This window comes from Lepisma saccharinum, chromosome 22, assembly GCF_977018435.1.
Source record: "Lepisma saccharinum chromosome 22, izLepSacc3.1, whole genome shotgun sequence".
In the NCBI taxonomy this organism is placed as follows: domain Eukaryota; kingdom Metazoa; phylum Arthropoda; class Insecta; order Zygentoma; family Lepismatidae; genus Lepisma; species Lepisma saccharinum.
In genome coordinates, this window is record NC_139250.1 from 2,588,578 (window position 1) to 2,608,805 (window position 20,228).

General features: G+C 36.4%; 1 protein-coding gene across 4 annotated transcripts in view; it reads left to right on the forward strand.

Annotated features, from left to right (window-relative positions):
* Window positions 1-20,228, forward strand: part of SPoCk (secretory pathway calcium atpase) — a 70,256-nt gene that overhangs the window by 25,643 nt on the left and 24,385 nt on the right. For 3 of the 4 annotated variants that reach the window (XM_083144008.1, XM_083144009.1, XM_083144007.1), the window contains exons 2-10: window positions 8,220-8,414; window positions 9,878-9,967; window positions 11,291-11,388; window positions 12,224-12,482; window positions 13,730-13,798; window positions 15,994-16,136; window positions 17,184-17,308; window positions 18,293-18,390; window positions 19,642-19,737. In XM_083144008.1, the coding sequence (XP_083000134.1) occupies window positions 8,220-8,414; window positions 9,878-9,967; window positions 11,291-11,388; window positions 12,224-12,482; window positions 13,730-13,798; window positions 15,994-16,136; window positions 17,184-17,308; window positions 18,293-18,390; window positions 19,642-19,737 (1,173 nt within the window). Of the gene's footprint in view, window positions 1-6,818; window positions 7,033-8,219; window positions 8,415-9,877; window positions 9,968-11,290; window positions 11,389-12,223; window positions 12,483-13,729; window positions 13,799-15,993; window positions 16,137-17,183; window positions 17,309-18,292; window positions 18,391-19,641; window positions 19,738-20,228 lie in introns of those variants that run through there. The other variant, XM_083144006.1, reaches the window with a different exon arrangement.

Sequence of the window (20,228 nt, forward strand, 5' to 3'; positions counted from 1 at the left end):
ATTTTGCCTCCTCCAAAAAAATAATTCTCAGTCTCCACACCACAATTTCCACAACAGTCTAAGACAATAGTAATACACAAAATTTGGATACCCCCCTCAATTTAATGCTCAATCCCCCTCTAACTAAAGAACTCGCCATAATCTAAGACCTAGAGTTGGATACTGCCCCTCCCAAAAAACTTTAATTCGTCGAACCCTGTGGCCGAGTGGTTATCACATCACGCTGCTGCGCCAAGGGTCCCGGGTTCGAGTCCCGCTCGGGCTTGGTTGTTTGTGTATGTCCATTCATCAGTTTCATCGTTTCATCACTCATCCCCATCTTCGCAAATTAGCCAAGAGGCACAAAACGCGAAGTAAAATAAAGTAAATCAATCAATAAAAACCAAAGTTTAATTCAGAATTCCCCTCAGAACCCACGTGTCAATTAAGGCTAAATATGTACGAGTTCGATATTTCTACCCCCTCCCTTCCGATAATGCCCTAAACACTTTCTTTTCTTCATCTAATGGATTAAATATATTGCATTTAAGGTGTAAAATTCTTACATAACGAAGCATTTAATTATGATAGGCAAAAATAACACGGAAAATGCAGACGAAACTATGTATACACACTGGTTGTCCAAAGCAGTGCTGTATCATCTGCACGTCCTGATGTAACTGGGATTCTCGGAAATTATTTGAAAATAAAGGAATTGAAATTGACCTGTACTTGAAAAGCTGGGACAGGAGAAAATTGCAAACATATCGTTGCAGTTCTTTCTCGAAAGAGAAAGGCTGGTTTAATAATAATATTCACGATTTCATGACCAGGCTATACTCACTGAAAAAGAACATTGTACTGAATGAAACAGTAACATTAGCATGTCCACCTATTTTTCTGGTTACATTTGACATTAATTCATTCTCAAACTATTTTCATCTTCTCTCTTAATCCACTTGCACCTGTTCCAAATTTCACACATACGTAATACCGGTAATACGTGAACGCATTGGGTAAGACGCTTCATGATTTTTCGAAAAAAAAAAAAAAGCTTTATTTATAAAGTACAATTTAAAACTTTACTTTCATGGTAATATATATTTATCTCTCGAAAAATAAAGTAAGCAGACTCGTGCATTCTTCGTAATTTCCTTGCCGAATTACAGTGTTATATCCCCCATACCAATCTTCTGTCAATTACGTTTTCCCTGATTTATTAACAAATTTCATTTTGTTGATTCCACGGGGTGGAAACACATGAAAACTTTTAATTTGTTCTGACCCATAAAACGATTTAGAGAGAAAAAAACCTGAACAGTAGACCTTACTCTCTCGCATATTCCCCATGCTTTAAACGACTTCAACACAACGTATCCTACTTAGAGTACTTCCTGGAAATCCCACCAGATGGCATATCGGTTAATTTTAATCGCGAATAGTTGTTCAGGATATTTATTCCTTGGTAGATGGAGTAGAAAAGTCAGAATTAAGTTTGTTTATATTTATTAGTTTATAATAATAATTATATGCATAGTTATTATTATTTCTACTATTCACGTTTTTTTCAATTGCCAACCCCCCCCCTACAAAAGTTTCTGGCTACGCCCATGGTCATGGTGAAGCAAAAAAAAACACTACACTACAAAATCAAATTGGACATAAAAGTACACTTAAACTCAAATATAAATCAAAGAACAAATTTGCTGTCACATTTACGAATGACCCGTCGAACGGTGTGATTTACAATATAGGAAATCCCCAAAGCGTGAATTGGTGTCCTCAATTGCATGATTTAATTATCTCTCGATCTGAGAATCACACCCACGCTTTGAAATTCATTTCCGGTCGACCTGTCGAAGAATCCATGTAATCGTTTGAGTGTTAAATATCTCGATCTCAATTACGTAACAGTTGTCGCACGCTAAGGTCCTTGTTTCCGGCAGAGGCATATTTTTTTGTGTGTGTATGTGACGTTCCTTTCATCTGCTTATCCATTGCAATTTTCTCGTGCTCAATTTTCCCGCGCTCATATGCTATTGGAGGACAGAAGTAACAACGGTCTTGTTTGCAGCAGTTTTGATACTCTTCAATTTGCAAAGAAGTACTTGCATGTGGTACGTTATCTTGGCATTATAGAACTTATTTTATTTTTATAACTGCTGTGTTAAAATGAGAGAAGCATTGTTTTCATTACTTTTCAGATCAAATGCTCTCTTCAAATCTTAAAGGGATTTTGAAAAAATTCAAGGGTTCTTCCAGTAGGGCCAACTTTTGAGAAATATTGGGTGGGCTAAGATCTGAAAAAGTGACAATGGAGAACATAATTTCTTGAGGAAAGTGAATTGGAAGATCGAAGTCAATAAAACCAGTACTCAGCATCTTTGGCTAGAAACCGCTTAAAGCCGGTGTGAGCCAACAAAGAAGAAGAAAAAGGGCTAAGATTTGTTTTGATTTTGTACAATAATATATGTCCCTGAACAGGAAATGTAATCTCTTACATTAGAGATGTAACAAATTATTGTGAACTATTTTCATAACCCTCAGTTAGTAATTAGGTTGTGAGAACTCCTTAAATGTATAATGATGAGACATTTTGTTTTCTTGAGTGCAGGGATTTTAATTACACAATAAAATATAATAATAGGCAATTATTGCGTGGGCTCGAGAGCCCCACAGGCCCATATAAGTTTGAGCCTTCTTGTCAAACATGACAACCAGTTGCAAAGAAATATTGAACAGCTTTAGTAGGATTTGGTTGAATGGGAGAGGAAAGAAGAGTTTACAGCATTCTTGTTGGGAAACCTGATGGTAAGAGATCCGTATGAAGGCCAAGACGAAGATGGAGGGATAACGTTGAGATGGACCTAAAGGAAATCGGTAAGGATGGAAAAGATTGGATTGATCTTGGCCAGGATAGGGACAGGTGGAAGGCTTGTGTTGCTGCAGCCATAAACCTTCAGGTTTAAGATTTTACTTAGCTTTTCTGCCACCTTTGGCTAATCACGAAGATGAGGAATGTCTGATGATATGATGAAGGAAACACAAAGAATATCCATTCTCAGTCCGGGGTTTCGAACCCGGGAACACTGGCGTCGAAGCACGCTGCGCTAACCAATCCGCCACGGAGGTCAGCTTGTAGAATTTGTCTTATGGTTATGTAAATGTATCTTTATCACAATGGGTTCTTTGTACTGCCAGTTTCGAACTAGATAACATTGCATTCGTTTTTCAAAGTCTTACCCGCACTATGGCGGACGTTTGACTCCAGACAATAATAAAGATAAACGTTTTCTCCAGACTTGTTAAGAGAAAAAAATCTAATCGCTGAAACGTAACAAAAAAAATGGCTCTGATAATGCGAATTCGCTCAACTTTCCTTGTTCGTAATCTTGTTTTTTCACTGAAATCTGCTTCACTTTGTTCTTGTGACAAGATAGTGTGTTCAAAGTAATTTATTCGACCGTTGTGTAAACGTTTTTTCTCTCTTTCGTTATGTTATATGGTTTTCTGTTTTCGTTCAAATTATCAGCAGTGGCGCCAGAAAGAAACTTGAAGGAACCAAGGGGGCAAAGTAACTGATTGGGGGAAAGGGGGAGTTCGCAAAATTCTCAGAAGTTCGAGCTTTAATAAATGATGTCGCATGTGGTAATAATAATTCCACTTTTTTTTTCTAGACAATAGGGGGGGCATATGGGGTGATGTGGAGGTATAGAGCTCCACATATTCTTGATCTCGATCAATGTGATCAGCGTCACGCCAGGCCGCCTTTATCCTCCAGAGTGGGTGGGCCTCAGAGCCATGCAGAAACAGGGAAATGACTGGAAAAATTTCTGGTCCAGATCACCTGCCCTGGGATTCGAACCTTCATCACTCATCCCCATATTCGCAAATTAGCCAAGAGGCACAAAACGCGAAGTGAAATAAACTAAATCAATCAATCAATCAACCGGGATCCGAACCCGGGTCTTTCGCGTGGTAGATACCTGATTTCAAGTCATAAACTTGACGTGACTCTGCAGAAACGTTTGTTGGGCATCTTTTTACCTCTCCGTCGTAGTACCCAAAGTACAGCAATTCATTCGTAGAGTCTGTGCGTAGTGGTAGTGCTCGAAATGAAAATTATTTTATCAGTGTGTGTGCGTGCAGTCAAGAAGTCCTGGCTTCTGGGTTCCATACTATACCCAGTGCTGGTGAAGGCACATAGTGGTTCGGATCCTATCTTAAACTTAAACTGTAGGTACAGTGCCGGTTAGCCTTCCTGTGCATAAAGTGGAATTAAAAACTCGGAAGTCAACCGTTCGATCTCTTTGGCTCTGCTTAGAATAAAAACAAGTATGGGCCTCACGGATGGCGTAGTGGTAACGCCGTCGCCTTGTAATAAAGGGGTCCCGGGTTCGATACCCGATGGAGGCACATGCCACAGTGGTTCGGATCCCAGTTTAAACTGTAGCAGCGGCATATACTCTGGGTAATCGCAGATGACCCGGCTGTATTTCTTTTTTTTAAATATATATATATATATATATATATATATATATATATATACATTTCTTCGCAATATTCTTCCAAACCAATTTCGATGCATACATTTCCTTGCTTCCAGCGCGCGAATACTTCCAATCGTTTGCCGCCGAATGTCCGGGAACCTTTCTCCAGTGGAATGACTTCAGGGAATCTCAACCTGACGTCATTCCTCCCGCTTTCCTTACAACCCTTGGCGAGGAGGGAGGAGAAAGGAAAGAGGGGGAGGAAACACTGCTTCTCAGGCGCGGTGATTCCGTGCCCAGGGTAACCTCCTCCTTGTGAGAGTCCATCGGTCGCACTCTCAACCTTCAGAGCCTTTTTACCATTCCCTCCGCTGAACTAGGGAAAACATACCCGGTAGAGTGCGAAGAACAGGAAAACTGAATAACATGGGCAAACCAATTCTACGCTAATTTTCACTTTACATTTGCTTCTGTCTTGCTGATTTCTGTTACTAGAACATAAATTTATCAAAAGGGAAAATCTTAAATATTGAAGATGAAGCAAACTGAATTAAAATTCAAAGCTTAAGCAATTAAAGCACCTATTTGCTGACTCCCCCCATCCTTGTATTTACAAAAATAGTGATTGTTTCTCCTCTCTAATCTTCAAAAGCAGCGAGAATACTTCTTTCACGGAACTGAATATTTTTTAAAGGGAAAGATATCAAAAATAAATTATATATATATTAGTTAATTTAAGTTGCTATATTCCGCCTGTTTAGATTAATAGTGATGAAGATGAACGAATTAAACATAAAACGAAAAAAACACATCAGGCACGTAACCAGGTGGAGGACTCGGGGGGGGGGGCTGAAACCCCCTTCCCCGAAATCCTACAAATATCTAATTTAAAAAGTGTATAGGGGTAATTAATTTTACTTCATTAGCAGGATTAAACACTTTGCATAATACGTTGTAATAATCTGAGATTCATCTTCAGGACTTCTAACCCCACTGTTTCAACTTTATGTGGCGGCTGCTAATAAGGGATGATCCCCATCCCGAAATAAAATTCTGGCTCTGACCTGCAATGATTCGAACTTTTAAAAATCTGTCATTTCGAGCTCGGAAAGGGATTTTTTTTTATCATTCATAGGGAATTTCATTCTGAGCCAGGAACACAACAACAGAAGTTTGGCGCGTGAAACTGAATGCGTGTAGTCGTTGGCTTCGTGCTGTGCTTCGTGTTTATTATTTATTTAGGTGTTAGTGTTTGTCGTGATTGTGCTGTGTTAAAGTGTAATGGATGTGATACAAGATTTGCTGGTGAAACCTTTTGGAACAAGATCTTTTCAGGAGAAGTTGCAAATTGTTAATACAGGTAGGCCAGTGTCATCGCTTGAACTTATTTCTACACACAAAGACAAAAATCGGGAATATGTGAGGCATTTTCGCAAGCAAATTATGACAAAACACCATGGTTGACAGGAAGTATAAGCATTAATAAGCTTTGCATTTTTGTTGGCCGTGCTTACTTTTCGGGGCTGAAAAGAATGTATGGACGCGTGGCTGATACTGTAATCTTTGCAACACTTGTGCCAAACATGAAAAATCCAAAAGTCACATAACTTCCTTTGTTAAGCTGCAATCTTTCGCACAGACACGTAATGACGTGAACTGGACAAACAGCGTGCTTTGGATGTGGTACGGCACAAGTAATCGGGTCCTGGAGTAAGTTGAATTTTCCACTTAAATTAATATTGCGGGGTTTTATTTCACTAGTGCACGTCTTTCATTTTATATTTCACAGGCTGTTTTTTATATCTTTATAATACTGTCTTGTTTTATTATTTGAAATTCTACACGTATAGTAAACTGCAATAGCGAGAATTAATTGGTTGTGATCGTAGCAATAAGTCAAACATTCCGACACAATATTCCTAAATCCAATATGGAGCTTGACATAAATTGCACGGAAACTTGGAGTTTGAGGATCAAAAGTTCGGAGATTACCCACTCGTTAGAACCAGCATACGCCACTGAACTGTAGGTCCAGTCCCGATTAGCCTTCCTGCGCATAAAGTGGACTTAAAACAACAAATCAATCAATCAATAAAAACAAGTATTCACCATGTGACATCGTCATTACATGTAATAAAGTCCCACCTTTTCGTTTTCATGCTCTTCCTGCCAAAGCATTTGTAACGTTAAAATTTGCAATCAAATCATGCTTCATTGGCCTACAAGAGAAGTGAAACTCAAGAATTTCATCTTCTGGCATGTAATTCCGTTTGAACCGTGCACTGTTTCACCTTTTACTAGAGATTTCGTTCGTTGTCACTTCTCATCCAGGTTTTTGCCAGCTGCAGAAGAGCTGAGCTGGATGGAACGATGGGAGCAGAAAGGTGCTTCTCCGGCACACATACATACAGTATTGAAGATGGGAGTAAGCTGTGATAAGTAATACCATAGTGCATAATAACTTAAAATGAAACACCATAATAATACTAAATATGAGAGGTTACCCCAAATCCATCCAGGCAAGGGCCGGGATGAAGTTTTGAATAGTCCTGGGAGTCTTGAGGTAAGTATTTTTTTTCTGTCAAGTTGTAAATGTGATTATCGGCATTTGGGGAGAAGGAAAATAGGAGATTTTGCAGCTAGGTTGCGAAGAAACTATTATCATTTTAATTTACTCATTTCTGAAGCAATTTTAGTTCATTTTCTTCACCGAGCATTACAAGGTGCCTGTTTCCTTAACGCAACTAGGATCGTTTTGACCCCTTGAAAGTATCAATCGATATCTCATTTCAGCTATTCCGTGTAACCTGCTGATTATTTATGTTGGAAACCGTAAAATATTAATTGCTAACGCGAATTGTAATTCAATAATACTATTCTCCGTAGGATTTGTTACTCAGAGGGGGAACGTAGGTTGGTATGTGTGCGATATTTCGATTGAAGTAAACTGACAGCTACAATTTTGACTTCAGCGCGAAGCCCTGGTAGAAAACCTCGATTTATACACTTTAAGACCGCCGGATACAATATGTGTGTATTATTACGGGAGGTAGAAAACAAGCAGTGTATCATATTCAGCTTATTGTTTCTTGTAATGTTAAGTTTTAAGTGTATGTTGTCTGTGCTTTTATATGAAAGCTTCTTTTTTATATTTTCCTCTTGTAGTTGAACCGTCCGTATGTAACTTGAATTCAACATGAATTAAAGGTTACCTGGATTTGTAAATCACTCCAGTATTTCATAAGTGAAATTTCAAGAAACATAATGTTTTTTTTACACGTTACTAATAATTATAATTTAATAAATTTACCATAATAGAATAATCCTTTTATTTATGCATTATACGTTTAGAAAAGAATCTGTAAAATGAATGGACAAATTATTTAGAAATTGTGTTTTTCTGTTTGAAAGTGTCAAGTATTTTTTTTAGATTATAAAATATTCTGAATATTTAAATTGATATATTTGAACTTACAATAAGAGTTTGTTGTAATATAGTGGTGAGAATGGTTCTCTCTGAACTGACAGGATGCTGCCACAATGGTGTGTAGGTATTGTACCACCACCAATTCATGGTAAAATTTTGTTCCCACTGCGGTCTTTTTAACTCACTATTTCTAACTGAAACATGGCATGCAATGCATGTTTGTGTCATAATTATCTAATTAGAAGTTGTAAATTTGGGCAGATTTTAAGTAATACTTTCATTCCTAGTTGAAGAACTAATATTGTGCCTTTTGTGTTTTACAGGGTGAGGCACTGGAGATGTGGCTCACCACCTCAGAGGCAAGCACTCTGGGCGTGGATGAGGTTGCAGGTCGACTGCGGGCTGATCTCCGAAATGGCCTCAGGTGGAGGGAAGCAGAACTCAGACGACAGATAGCAGGCCTAAATGAATTCATTGTCAAGGAAGAGGAGCCGACATGGAAAAAGTATATAGAACAGGTGAGAAGACATGGGTAGGGTTGCATAGATATTCTGTTTTTATGAGGCCACCCTGTATTCGACAATTTGTTTTGGCATCTTGTTGAAGGGTTAGGGGGGGAAAGTACAGACAAGTCAATTTTCTGTCATAATGAGGTAGTGATGTCATTTCCTGCCATGTTGATGCTGTGCTGAACTTTACGAGATGCTTGCTTTCATTTCACACATTTGAAACTTTCATTCATGGAATCATATGATTTTTGTACATTTTCATTTACATATCCAGTAAAGTTTTGGAATTAAAATTTCAGTTTTGGAGTTTGGCAAATCTTGACTTATCTGTTTTTACCTCCTGACCCTTCAAATCACTCAGATAGCAATTTAATTTTGTAGCCTTGACTTGGGTAAGATACTATATCAATTTTCTCTTCTGTTGACCTTTTAATTTTACAGTTGCAGGATGTCAAAATAACCCGATTTGCTTATATATGTTGCTTCTGACTCTTCTTTGCAATAGTATGTACGTAAGATAGTTATGTTTCAGTATGTAACCTTTGTAGCAGCTTCATGATTTTTTTCATTTTTCAGGTTACGTGCAACTTACACACTTTATGTACTATAAATAAAATAAAATATAACTTATTTTTACTTATGTTCAGTGAATATGTGTTGAGTAATTGACAACGTTTCAAGAACCACTGTTCCCTTCTTCAGGTCGGTTTAACGTCTTCATGTTTTTTTTTGTTTTTTTTTTCGTGGGCAACCGTGAAGCCAATAAAAAGCTTGGAATCTTTTCCACAACTCACCTGGTCGATAGCCTGAGAGAATATTTTCATGTTAATGGTAACTTCAATGAAAAGCACTGATATTACACAGTTACAATTATTTTATTTATAAATAAGGCATAAGTTACACCACATGCCATCATTTCACTAAGTTACAGAATTTCTGTTTTGGCATGTACTTGCTGTTTTCCTCTAGTTTTTGCGACATCATGCCAGCCAGAGAGGTAGTAGTGACAGGGCACTCGCCATTCTCTGTTACCTTCAATTATAACCCAACTTACCATGTTTTAAACTTTCACTATTCTTGTCTTAACTCTTTGAAGAAGCCACATGATCTGGCAAAAGCTAGCAGTAAGTATATGTCAAAACTGAACTCCAATTATTTACTTAGTGATTATATTTATGATTATTATGTTCCAACAATGTAATATTATTGACAAAATTCATTGTATGGCTGCTGCTTTTTCTATTTTGTTAAATGTGTCACATTGATATAGCTCTATAACGTTAATGAAATTAAAAATAAATGCCTGATGAATGGAGTGTGTTCTGTTGAAATGTAAAATAATAGTAATAGTGTTTTTGTGCTTGTAACAACCATAAACTACAAAGGAAATAGCATTTACTGTTATTTCATTTTGTTTTATGTTAATATAATGTTACTTTGTGGCTATTCATTGTTATGCTTCTCCCTTCCAGTTCAAGGATCCCCTCATATTGCTGTTGTTGGCTTCAGCATTCGTCAGCGTGTGCATGAGGCAATTTGACGATGCTGTCAGCATTACAGTTGTAAGTATTACATACTAAGTGTTCGATTATATCAAACTTTTAACCTGGCATTACTGCTTACTTGTTAATATTTATTGTGGTCTATGGACCCAGACTCCAACTATATAATTGTGATACATTTTGTACACTATTCAATTTCTACTCATATAATATGCATGACTGCAATTTTCAATTTTTTAAAAAAATGTTATAAACAATTTGACTAAAGGTAAGACATCTCCTAGCAGTGATGAAAACATTTCTTGAGTATTAGCGTACTGCCTCGAGCCACATTTCCTATTATGTTATTTTATGTGAAGAAAGAACAATGCATGCTGTTGAAGTGCAAAAAGCTATAGAGAAACGGGAGTTTTTTAATAATACTTTTTAGCAGAGATCAAAGACAACACACTATTTTTTTAAAAAAATGTGATTTTTTTTATTGCCTTGCATAATTTTGTAGTACAATGAAAACATTGCTTTATCATGAATAAAAAAATTCTGGTAACTGGCTGTGGGGATGGTGTAGCCGGTGAATAATTTATAACAAATGAAATCCCACTTTAACTTTTAGGATGACGATAGATAGGTTAGTATTTGGTCAGTTAAATCAGTAATTTTCACCACTTTACTTGTTTCCAGCCCTGTACTCTGTACTTATTTGCTTACTTGCATCGATTGATTCACACACCTCTAACACCAACCAAAATTTGCTTCACACTCCTAATCACGAATCTGAAGTTAAAATTTGTCGGAAACATCTAGAACTTGCGAACCATTGGCACGTGGTTAGGTTAGGCAAACATAGTTAAAATTTTGTGTCATGGTAGTATCAGGAATATATATATTTGCTTGTGAAACAAAAAATTTCGCGAAGATAGACTGTTTCCATTCCGAAAACTAACACCTTATTTTGCAATTTCTAGATGTTTCCGACAACTTTTAACTTCAGGTTCGTGATTAGGAGGCCTCAATTAGTGAGTATGCCAAATATGAAGAAAATCGGAGAGGGGTCCGGTCATCTCAAGTTGGTCCAAAAAATTATATCAATTCCAATTCATGGTCATTTTTGCTACAGATTTCTCCTTGCTCCCTTAGAGAATGATTCTTTTTTTTCCCCCATCTGTTGTTTCTTGGATGCAGGCTATGGACCAATTCACATAGTAAAAGTGAATTTATTATAATTCTGCTTCTATTTTAAGTAAATAGGAAAAAATATTTAGGTTTGGGGCTTTTACCATTACAGTCATGGCCCTAATGCTTATGTAATTGTTGTATAAATTAGTTTGTTTCTGCATTATACTCATCTGATTCATGTCTAATGTAGACTCTCCACCATTCTAGGCCATCATCATTGTAGTCACTGTTGCATTTGTACAGGAGTACAGGTCAGAGAAGTCACTAGAAGAGTTAACAAAATTGGTTCCACCAGCATGTCATTGGTAAGTACTTCTTTTTGTGGTACTTAGAGAACGGCAAATAGAATCCATACAAAGATTCTCTAGACTTAATTCTTAATAGATTTTATTTTTGTATTACTTTTTTTTTTTTAACATTTATTTCTTTGCTCACACAAACCACACTTTCAGCTGAACTTTAATATTGTGTATCATTGTGTAATTCTTTGTTTGACTTTTAATCATTATGTGGAAGGATTTTAATCAGCCTATTACGCCCGTTTAGCACCAACGCTAATTTACTCGGGAGTAAGTGTAAACACACAGTTAACCCACGAATTGGCTGATTATCTGTTGCACTAACAGAAATGTCTGGTAAGCTGGGGGTAAAAAGAGGGTCAACTTTGCTCTCCAAGATCAGCGAGTGAAAGTGGAGCAAATCCACGCACAGCGGAGTAATGGCTGCCATCTGCAACCGGTAATTTATCACTCCAGAATTTCAAAACGAAGTAAATGTGAAATGAAAAGTAATAGACTCAAACTGCATATATAAGAAGCGAGAAATATATAGTCTGTTATTAAATATATACTTTGGTAGATGTTTCTGCAATACAGAGTTTGTAAAGTTGCAGGTGCAATACATACACCCAGCAGCTGGAGAAAATACAACAGTCTAGTCATAAAACGATCATGAAGGTGGATGTATGTAACGAAGTATTACATTGTATTAGTCATATCACCAGTTCCTTTATTTGACCCATGTGATACAAAAATAGTACTTTTGACTAAATTGCAACGTCACTCAAGCAATGAGTGCCTTTACTATGTGTTGATTTTGATGTTTTGTTTTCTAAAGTGGACCATTTTCTCTTTACCTTAGTCTACGAGAAGGCCAACTAGAGACGTTCCTCGCAAGAAATTTGGTTCCTGGTGATATTGTGTGTTTGAATGTTGGAGACAGAGTACCTGCGGACATGAGGTTGTTTGAGGCTATCGACCTGGCGATAGACGAGAGCAGCTTCACGGGAGAGACCGAGCCTGCCACCAAGCTCACGACCCCCATTCTCAAGAGCAACGGGGGCACCTCCAAGTTGAACATCGCGTGCATGGGGACTTTGGTTCGGTGTGGCAATGGGAAGGTGAGTTCTGTTACGGGCATGTGGTGCACGTTTGTTTCAAATTATGTCAGAGCGTGCTTGAATATTGGAAAAGAGCCTTGTGTATTCCAGAGTGTGCATTTCTCACTTTGTGGCAAACGCTGGCAGCCAGGGTTGTTCAAGGTCCAGGTATCCATAAATTGTAATGGGTTCTATTGGGTCCCGCTACAGGATCGGAACCTTTTTTCTCGCACAATTTAAAATCTGTCCAAGTTGCGTTGTTTCATTCAAAAAAGGTTCCCGGACCATATTGGAATACTTTACAGACAAAAAGGTTCTTTACTGTCCAGAATCCATTTATGCTTGCTAATTTTCTCCCCTGAACCTGAATTGAATTTATTTAAAATTCCTGGACTTTTAACAACCGTGCTAGCAGCTCTTTATGTTTATTAGGAAAGGGAAAGATTAATTGGTAATCTATTGGTATCAGCCGATATAGGCATATCAATTTATCGATAAAATTACTGTTTATACTTTAGTGCAAAATTCTGCCATTTTATTATAATGCTTAAGCATAATCTTGCACATCGCGCTACGATGCCAGTGGTCCCAAGTTTGAATCCTGGCCTGGGCATGGATGTTTGTGAGTGTCCATTCATCCTCATCTTCGCAAATTAGCCAAAAGTGACTCAAGATGCGAAGTAAAATAAAGCAATTCAAACAATCAATTATGCATAATCTGTATGCCCTACTTTTTTTAGAAAAGTAAATGTCTAAATATGCACCTTCTTTTGCACTGCAGTCACCTTGAAACAAACATTGTTAAAGAGGTCAATGATCCATTTAGGTTCTTCAAGGCCTATTTGGAATTTTATAGTGGATCAGTATCTGTAAATTTTATATCTGTACTGTATAGGTATCAGCCAAAATTTCATGTTGGCCCATCGCTAATGTTTGTTAAGGTAGATTATGGCTGTTAAATCATATTTCTTAGGGGAAAATGAACTTTCTCTTTCTTTCTTATGTAATACATCTTTAATGTAAAATTTTTTATCTTAAAAACAGACCTTTTAGGGTTTTAAGTATTTGAAGGCTTCATATCCTCCTTTTCTCAAGTAAGTTTCCATGGAAGAAATAATTTCACGTGTTTGCTGTTGGTGGATATGAATCTGTTTTTTATTATTGATGTAATTTCACATGGGTAGTTTTTGCGGTTTAAAATTGTAACTGAACTGGCATATTTTATGTGCATGTACTGCTTTGTGATCAGATTTTGATTGTTGTTTCAGGGCATTGTTATCAACACAGGAGAAAAATCAGAATTCGGAGAAGTCTTCAAAATGATGCAAGCTGAAGAAGTAAGTATGTTTAGAGATTTAACTGTGTGTCAAATTGTTTACCTTTCTTTCTAGACGGGATAAATTGCTGGAATGTTTCTTCAGAAACATTGTGAACTTGCCATTCTTTTTAATTTTTAGTGGTCTTGCGTGTACTTTGAGGTTTTTGCTATATGATTGACATAATTGACTTTTCTGAAAGCTTAATGATAGGTGTCCTGGATTCAATTTCCAATGCAGGGTGCATTTCATTGCTGAAAATAAACTGCACAAAAATTTTGGCAAGTTAAATTTACAATTAGCAAAGTACAGTCACGACACTTCTAGATTCTAATAAATCCATTTACTTTCAATGGGTTCGTTAGAACCCAGAAATGTCAGTGACTGTACAAGCAGATTATGAATTGCAAAAAAATATAAATAATGAAGTAAATAAGGTATTGTCATTGGTACAGAATTATGAAAAAATGTTTTGCATGTAATTTTTTCAACTACAGAAGTTTAATTCGAATGGAAAAAATATTTCTGCTAAGGGAATAACATTATTTTTTTCTGTAAGGTTGTTCAGGATGTTTTTTTTTTAAGAAAAGTCACGATCAGAATATTATAACATTTTGAAAACTCAAATTCTATGCACTGTTTCTTGTTGAAGCAACTGTTTTCACATTTCCGGAAACATAACCTCCATTTTCAAGATATTTCAGGAAGTTCAGCCCAGATAACTTAGAGAATTATACACTCATATCATATGGCTATTTGAAATTTTCTGACTGGAATCATGAAATATCGGGAAGTAATTTCCTCATGTCAGGATTTTTGTTTCAATTATAGAACTGACATTCCAGGATCTTGTACACCCCAAATTTGCAATTTACGGGGTGGAGGTCTTAAATTTTTGTCATGTATGCCTGATTGTAACATGATGCATAACTGTGTAGAGATTCTATAGACACACATGCTACGACCATTACGTATTAGTAGGGCTTGGAAGTTGATGACCTAAAAATAATTTTTGATGTGATTAAAAAGATTGATTTTTCATAAATTTCAAGAGAGAATTACTTACGTGAAATTTAGAAATTTCTGCTTTCTGCGTTGCACAATTTAATGGTTAAATCCTATTAATTTCGAAGATCCACTGTCTTCATTCACTGAAGGGTACAGCATCTGGAGCGGAGATAGTACTGCATCAATGCTTTGTTTGTTCCTGGGTGGCGGTAGTTGTAATTTCTCCCGTTTGGCAGCGCTGGTGTGTGCATCCTGGTTTGCGTCATCTGCTTCCTGTTGTCCGGTGGCACTGCCGGGTGGAGGTTGGAGGCCTGGGCCATGCTGCTCGGTGCGGTGCAGTTCCTGTTCCCCGCATGGCTGGAGGAGGTCGAGTATGCGCACCACATCTTTTCTTTTTGAGGACGGGGATCCAAGTTGGGTGTGCCTGTCCATTGTCCAGGTTCAGTGCTGGTTTGGACACTGAACCTGGATAAATTGTGCAACACGGAAGTGCGAAATTTCTAAATGTCACGTAAGTAATTTTAACCGCGTTTACAGCATTCATCATGAATTCAAGAAAGTAGTTGAATAATTTGATAAAACCTGGTGTTGGGTTTTTAAATTACTGATGGAAAGGGAAAAGACAATTAAGTGTTATGTAGTTTTGATTATTTTTACTTCAAGGTTATTAAAATATACCTTAATGTTTTCCTGTAAATCCATTCACCTCCTTTCAGAGTGGGCCTTCCACGTCGGCCAGCATCTGAGAATACGGTTTGTGCTTTGCATATATCAGATTATAATTTGGGACCTTTTCAGGAAATTTAAATATGTCAGTTATGCTAGCAAATGCATTTAAAATTCACGGAACAACAGCGAAGGAGGAAAGTAAACTTTCAAAATGAAGAAAAATGCAACAAAGACAACCAAAAAATACTGAAAAAATGACAAAGCTATAGAGAGGTCGAAAATGCAGAATAAAAACAATGTTTTCTGGTTCTAACTGTAGGAAAACAAACCGATATCAGGTTTAGCGTTGTTTTCAAGGCTCAGAAAAGAAAAACAGATGATTTATCATCAACTTCCTAGCCCTACATATTAGCTTACAAACTTTGGAGAGCTAACCTTTCTCTCTTTTCCAGGTATCAAAGTGAAGTAACATCGTCAATATCTTCTTACCCCCGGCAGAGCCTGAAATCATATTTTCTGATGCATAACTGTTTTTCCAGGCTCCCAAGACCCCTCTCCAGAAGAGCATGGACATCCTAGGGAAGCAGCTCTCTTTCTACTCGTTCTGCATCATTGGAGTCATCATGATGGTCGGCTGGCTGCAGGGGACACCCATTCTCTCCATGTTCAACATCGGAGTCAGGTGAGCTTTGGTTTCTTTATGGTGCCATTCACCATGTCCGGATAAAGCTTGGACCAAATGGAAGTTTTTGCTAATATAAATGAACCGTTTCATTGTCACAGGCTACATTTTTGACATTAAGGTAACTATTCTACTAACAGTTAAGCAACATTTTTCTTGCAGTTTACGTGCAATGAATCATGAAACTAAAGACTGTTGATTATACATAACTACCCTTACAATACTTTCCCAGATTTGAGTGGGACCGGTAAAAAACACTTCCTCTTTACTTAATAAGGACTTTATTTTAATTTCCGTAAATTTTCAAAGGGAAAAAAAATAAATTATTTAAGACAGATAGCAAATGATTGATCTGAATGGTTAGAGGAAAGTTAATGGTTTTTTGGCATCACGGGTGGGACAAGATACAAAACAAAAGGAAATCAAAAAGTTAGAAACAAACAATATATAATATAAATACCTTGTATTATCAACTGAATTTCTATCCAAATGACAATTTTGAATTGTTGACTCACAACATTACATTTAATTTAAAAAATAATAGAAATTTAGAAGCACTTTGTCATACCCCATATCTTTCCAAGAAAATAACTTGATATTCTACTGCTCCAATACAAAATGGTATATCATAAATCAGCACGAAATGAAAAAGGACAAGGTGTGGTTGGTATTTCAGGTATATCTGTCTCAACCCTCTCTGTAATTACTTTCGTGAAATTTCATATTTCCATGTTGCACAATTTAATGGTTATTTCCAATTAATTTCGAAGGCTCACTGCCTTCATTCACAAAGGGTATGGCATCTGTAGCGGAGATGGTAGTGTGCTGCTTCTTTGTTAGTTCCTGGGTGCCAGTAGTTTCATTTTCTTCTGTTTGGCGGCTCTGTAAGCTGTCACACTTTCTGGTATTTTATTTTCATGCCAAGTTGTGTTTGTGTCCTGATGTTAATACAGGGAGAACTATATACAGTTACATTCATATGATGTATTTTCTGTTATTCAGTTATCAGTTTGTACCACTGTTAAACTAATGAAACGTTTCTTCCAGTCTGGCTGTAGCAGCAATCCCAGAGGGCCTACCAATTGTTGTGACAGTAACGCTGGCGTTGGGTGTCATGCGAATGGCTAAGAGGAATGCAATTGTCAAGAAGTTGCCAACAGTAGAAACGTTAGGTATGTGACACTAATGATTGTATGTAGTTCTATTATGCTCTATTTCTCTTTTATGAAAGCTGGCACTGTTTGGGCACTTCCCTCGTGGTGCTTTCATACAAACAAGTCTCCAGATATTTAGTATTTAAGAATGTATTGTTACACTTAATGTTTTTGGAAGACTGATTAACTGGGGTGTAGATTTTCCTGTTTGCCTCTTTTCTTCCTTCATTTCATCTTGTGTTTTAGCCTTATGTAACATCTTTATGGTACCTATTAATGCCTATTTAGTCTTGCATTAAGATATGTTTTTTGATAACTTTTGTTCACTCTTGTGCCTCTCACAAGACTTTGTGGGAATTGTAGAATTTCAGTGCTAGCTTGATAGTTTGTATCGAAAGCGAAAGGAAGTGATTCAATAGTATAGAAAGTACTACTATTCCTAGGATCTTACTACCTTTAGTTGTTTTTTACTGTCCTGTGAAATGGTGAGAACATTTACTATAAAAATGCATAATAATACCTTATGATCAATTGCAATGTTAATATAAATTGATAATTTTACAACTAACATCACTTCCCACTTTCCTCATTTGTGATACTGAGAGATTTTTAGTGCCTATAAATTGACCCCTTAACAATGGCAAATAAATGCTTGAGTGTTTGAATTATTAAGTGCACTTTGTGCACAGATAGCTTAATTGGGACTGGACCTACCATTTAAAGTGGAATCCGAACCACTGTACAGTGTGCCTCCACCAGGTATCGAACCCGGGACCTCTTGATTACAAGGCAACGATGTTACCACTATGCCATCGTGGAGGCTGAATGATACATAAATATATTTCACTAGCTATTATACAACGGAAACTTTACGTGGAATTGCAGTAAAATTTAGTGCACAAGAAAACTGGTGCATGATGTAATATTGATTAAGAAACCGAAAATCTTGTCCTGTTGATACTATTGACCCTGCACTTCTGATTTTCCATTTCTTTTTTGCAGGTTGTGTGAATGTGATATGTTCAGACAAAACTGGAACGATTACAAAGAACGAAATGACGGTTACAACTATAGTAACCTCTGAGGGCTACAAAGCGGATGTGAGTATGGGTGATGTTTTTAGAAGCTAAGTGTGAAAATTTGTATTAGAAACACTTAGTTCACGGACACAAGGTTTACACTCTCCAGTCTGCAGATATATTTCAGATGTCCAAAAATTAATCGTGTACAAATTGTTCGAGAACAGCATGTCGAATTTCTCTTTCACTTTAAGAAAATTAATCAGTTTATTGGAGACTACTTGCAATTCACACAAATTGTTCAAAGATCACTTAAAGTACAAGAGTTTAAAATAATAGCACCACAATCACTAATTAAAGCCTATAGATGTTATCTAATAGAAAATGAAGCAATTTACGTAGGTGTTAAATTATATAAACTCCTTTAATTTTGTACCATTCAGAATTTATTGGCGTTAGAAATGACTCGTGCACATTTACCATTATAACTAATTTAACGTAGATGGTAATAGTTCTTGGTGAGATACATACCCTTCACGTATGCACATATCTACAGAAGTGTGTAACTTTGATAACATGGGTAAAAGATTACTAGAGGCATGTATATTTCGTTTTGACGAAAACACGAAATTTGTAATAACACATTGTAATGCTAATTTTTCATGTTCTGAAAGGTGTGAGGTGCATTTTCCTACCCTATTTTGTCACGAAATGATGCAAAATGAACTGCAAAATGCAAAATTGACTCTTAAACACGAAATTTACCGTTTATACACCGACGCGACACTTTCTGAAGTCAGAATTATCCTGAGAGTTATGGAATTCACAGAAAATTGATTTTGCTGCAAACATTTGAGAATCAAAAATGGACCCCATTATACAGGAATAAACTTAATATTCTGATAATGATTTAATGTGCTATTAGAAGGGATATGTTTATTTTGTGTAATGGTGCAGTTTTTAAATCAAATTTGGGATTATATTCACATTTTCAGAACCAAAATGTTATTTTATATGCTGCTTTTTCACCGCTATAACAGCGAAATTTCATTTTATTTACTGCTTTTGAACCTGAAATTGACTCTGTTTTTGTACCGAAATTTTGCTTTTTTATTTACCAAAAATATGTTCCTCTAAAGATTACTTGTGGAATGACAGGAATTCAACTACTAGAGCAGCACATTGGTTCCATTCATAATGAAAGAACTCTTCAATTTAAAAGTTTCACTACAATTTGGGCACCATAAAAGTGAATACATGCATGCAGAATGCCTTAAAGTAGACCTATACTTTGATCTGTTTCCTGAATTCATGGCTTTCCTTGTATTGCAGGTGTCTGGAACTGGATACAATAACCAGGGTGAAATTCACATTATTAAATGTGACAGTGTGGACATGGCAAGGAATGCCATATATAGGCTTCTGGAGGTAAGTCTCATACTTGAATGAGTTTCTTGTGTTGCAGGATGATGATGAAGACCAAAGTCTCTTGTTTTTGATGATTTTTTAAGTTTAAATCAGATTTTTTTATTTTCTTTAAAAAGAATAACGCTTGAAAATGCTGGTATAGTTTTTGGAACCACACACATACATATGCTGTTTTGTAGAAAGGCTTTTTCTATTAAAGGGCTGTGTAAAATATTTGAACAGTTTGATTAAAGCGAATAAAAAAAAATATATGTAAATATACATTTTTCTGTTTCTGATACTATATATATGAACCTCCTATGGAAATGTTTGTTGAGTGTGTTAATTAAACTGTAATACAGTAACTTTTCTTCCAGTGAAAGTAAAACATTCTGGTTTTACTCTACAATTGTAACTTAAAATGTTTTTAGTCTTTGTAGTTGAATTTTGGGAATTATTTTAATGAGTTTGCAATATATCAGCTGCAATGTTTATCTACAGTTTAATGATTG